The 3508-nt window shown below is 34.7% G+C and overlaps 1 protein-coding gene across 1 annotated transcript in view; it reads right to left on the minus strand.

The window, feature by feature from the left end:
* Positions 1 to 479, minus strand: part of LOC104805844 (tricyclene synthase, chloroplastic-like) — a 3349-nt gene extending 2870 nt beyond the window's left edge. Inside the window, exon 1 of the mRNA XM_010530536.2 lies at positions 261 to 479. Coding sequence (XP_010528838.1) covers positions 261 to 470 — 210 coding nt within the window. The 5' untranslated portion in view covers positions 471 to 479. The remainder of the gene's footprint in view (positions 1 to 260) is intronic.
* Between the last annotated feature and the right edge of the window lie 3029 nt (positions 480 to 3508).

Here is a 3508-nt window from a genome sequence, read left to right on the forward strand (position 1 = left end):
TTTCATATATATATATATATATATATATAATTTAGATGCGGTTGGCATTTTTTTTTTTTTTGATAAAGAGTTGGCATATTATTTTCCTTCCGATTTGGAGAAAATCACGGCATCTTATTATGGCGGCCTAGTCCAAATGTTATAAAGTGGATAGTAAATAAATGACATGTATTAGAGTTATTTACGTATCTCATGGACTTAATATGTGTATGTCATACACACATATACACAAAAAAAATATATAAAGGAAATATACTTACGGCATATTTGTTCTCGAGAGAGTGGATATAGTTCTCGTCCCAAAGTGAAGGCCGATAGTTTCCGGACCGACGGACAACGACAGCCTCAGCCGACGTCGTTTTAGCGACGACGGGGCAAGCGAAACGGGGAGCAGCACGGGGTCGTTTCGTCATGGTTCTTAGAGGGGCATTTCTGTAAATAAGAGGAGAGCCAAGACAAAGAGAAGCCATTTTTTCTTTTATCTGAACGGTAATATATAAATGACAGCACAGTGTATCCTAATGTCGTGGTTGGGTTTAATATTTCATGGGCATTTATATGCGAGGGGAGCGGAAGCCTTATGCAACCCATTTGAATTAATTTTGTTCGTGAGTGCCACGTGGCTCGTTTTTCTTCCATGAAGCTAATCTCCCCCCCCCACCTATAGATACAACCACGTTGTAGTCCTTGCTCTCGACGTTCTCTTATGCCGATCAACCAATCACACACTTGCAATTTCGCCCAATCAATTATTATTATTATTATTATTTAAAAAACAAAGACAAATGCAGGGCGCACGTGTCTTTAAACAAATGTGGTGTTTATTCACTCTAAGTATTGGGGTGGGCGTTTTGGTTTGTTTTCTCGTAGCCGGACCGGACCGAGCGAACCGAAAATTCGGTTTGCAGCATCCTCTTTTTATAGACTTTCTGAATTGATAAGGAATTTCTTTGGTCTTATATATTTTCTCTAACCTTGATCTTGAGTATATATCTGCCAGTCCAATTTAAACTCTTTCAATTCAGAAAGCTGAGTCTTTAACCAACAGTCCAATCCTTTGCGATCCTTCTCCCGTCAGATTCCGGTGCCATAGTTTGCTCCCTTCCAATGCATGACCTCTGATCAACCATCATCCTTATCCAACAGCTCCTTCTTTTTTATTTTTGGATAATCAAATACTTTAAATCAAGGTCCAAATTAATCTCAGAACTGGAAATCAACAATGTAGTTTAGAATATAAATCATTCCTTAAATTTAAAGTTCGAACTCGAGACGAGAAAGATATTTTATGTCTTATTTCACCAGTTAAATTATCCAAATTTGTCACTACATAGATACCGAACTTTCTTTTAGTATACTCAAGGAATAATAAACTTCTTTGTTGCTGTCCAATTAAAAACCGGTTTATTTTTTGCGATCTCCAATAAAAAAAAGACCGATTTTTATATTTTGTGGTCCAATCAAAATAACGCCTTGTACTTGAAATTGGCCTTGACGAGGCCATGGTGATTTTATGAAAATGCCGCATTTAATTGGACGCTAGTAGAAGGTAGATTCGTTGTATGTTTGGTCACTTCTGACAATGAATGTTTATCTGGCAATTTTTATTTTTAGTGGTAACTTTTAGAATTTTTTTTTATTCATGCAATGCCAATCTCTTTATTCATAAAAAAAAAATTAATATGTACGAGATTTCTTGTACGCGTTAGTTTGCAAACCGAACCCGCTCAAAGTTTTCATTACATGGCAGTTGAAACTTGAAACACATTTTCACATTTGTAAACTCAAAGACAATTAATGTTTATTTAGTTTTAAAAATAATAAACCCATGTGTCGAATACACTGGTGTAGTTGTTATAACGAGAACTCAATTAATACAGCACTGACCAGAGCCCAAACCACATTGGGTAGTTTTAGATTTGTTCGTGTAATAAAAAAGGGACCCACCCCCTTGTAAGTTGTAATTTCACGAATCAGAATCACATTTTTATTTTGTTTTATTCGTCGTGTGCGTAGTAATCCTCGACCCGTCTCGGTTTTATTACATGTTAATTAGTTCTGTCTATGGCATTTCTTTCTGAAAATGAGTGAAAGAAATTATTTACCAAACAACACCATCTTGTATTTTTTTTTAAAAAATTTTTGTAGACATATAATTTGAATCACAAATTTGATTTTGATTAGAATTGTATTTCTATTGCACTATTATTTACTGGTTTTTTAACAGCCACGTTATCAATGCATCGTGATTGAAATTAAATAAGAATCTAGTTATTTGGTTAATTAATTTAACGAGTACAATATTGATGAATCGTTTATTAAAATTAATTTTCCTTAATTTTTGTCTTCTTTTGAAACATAATCGGTTGGTTCGTTAAATTAAACATTTACTGCAACTATAATTTATAAATGTGCAAACTGACTCGTTTTAATTGAGATTTTGCCCAACAATCTTTTTCCTTAAAACAATTTCTTCCATTTATGCTGTACAAAAAAAAATTATGTTTTCAATTTTAACTACATGAACAATTATCTAAACTTGGGTGGATCAGTGGTAACACAAAATACGAAACAAGTTTTTTATCCGCTTCAAATCCAAGCATGGAGAAGTCTATTCACCCAAACGTCTTTCGTTCGCTAAAAGATATAGTTGGAACAAATATACGTTAAATTTCTACATTATAAAAAAAAATACATGAACAATTAGTTTCTAGCAAAGCTACATATAATTCGTCCAACTTTGGTGATACTCAAAATGTGAGAGAGGCCTGAAAATAAGAGTGAAGAGGAAACCCTAAACCCTAGTAACGGTATTATTGGATTAGCAGTCAGGATAAAAAAGGAAATTGGTGTCAGTATATATTTGTTCATTTTAATTTAGGTAACCTTGTTGGCTCCACTGGTACGCCATCCCTTTTGTTCGGTTTTCCGGCCGATTCTTCCTCATTTTAAAATTTAGATTATTATTTTTTTTCTATTTTTAATATAGTTTGTGTACTATCCTATTTATTTTATCAATGTAAAACTAAACAAAAATCACAATATTTTTTTCTCCGCGATTTAATACAATACTGAGTAGAATTTATATAATATGTTTTGTTTAAAAAAACCAATTAATGGTATTCTTTTAGCTTTGGGAAAATATTTGTGAAACAGGTGAGTGTGTGGGCATCATGGATGGCTTTTGACTCATTGGCTTCCCCAATCCTCGTGTCTGATTACGGAATGAAACTTGTGGGGGAGTTCAGATGGATGCTGTTTGAACGAAACAATCTGGGTAATAATATATCTTGTTCTTGATCTTGGCAGGACGAAGATGAGCCGAAACGCCAACCGAACTTCAGATTTAATGAATGTCTGAAAACGGCAGTTTCATTTGCTGCTTCCGTGCAATATAACATCGATCCAAAACCAGGACATAACTTGCTTGGATTGCGTACTGGACGGAGAAGGTATATGCACGTGCGCCAGTGTGTGCGTGCGCGCGAGAGAGAGACCGGGGGGGGGG

Source organism: Tarenaya hassleriana, unplaced genomic scaffold (assembly GCF_000463585.1).
Source record: "Tarenaya hassleriana unplaced genomic scaffold, ASM46358v1 Cleome11, whole genome shotgun sequence".
Taxonomy (NCBI): Eukaryota; Viridiplantae; Streptophyta; class Magnoliopsida; order Brassicales; family Cleomaceae; genus Tarenaya; species Tarenaya hassleriana.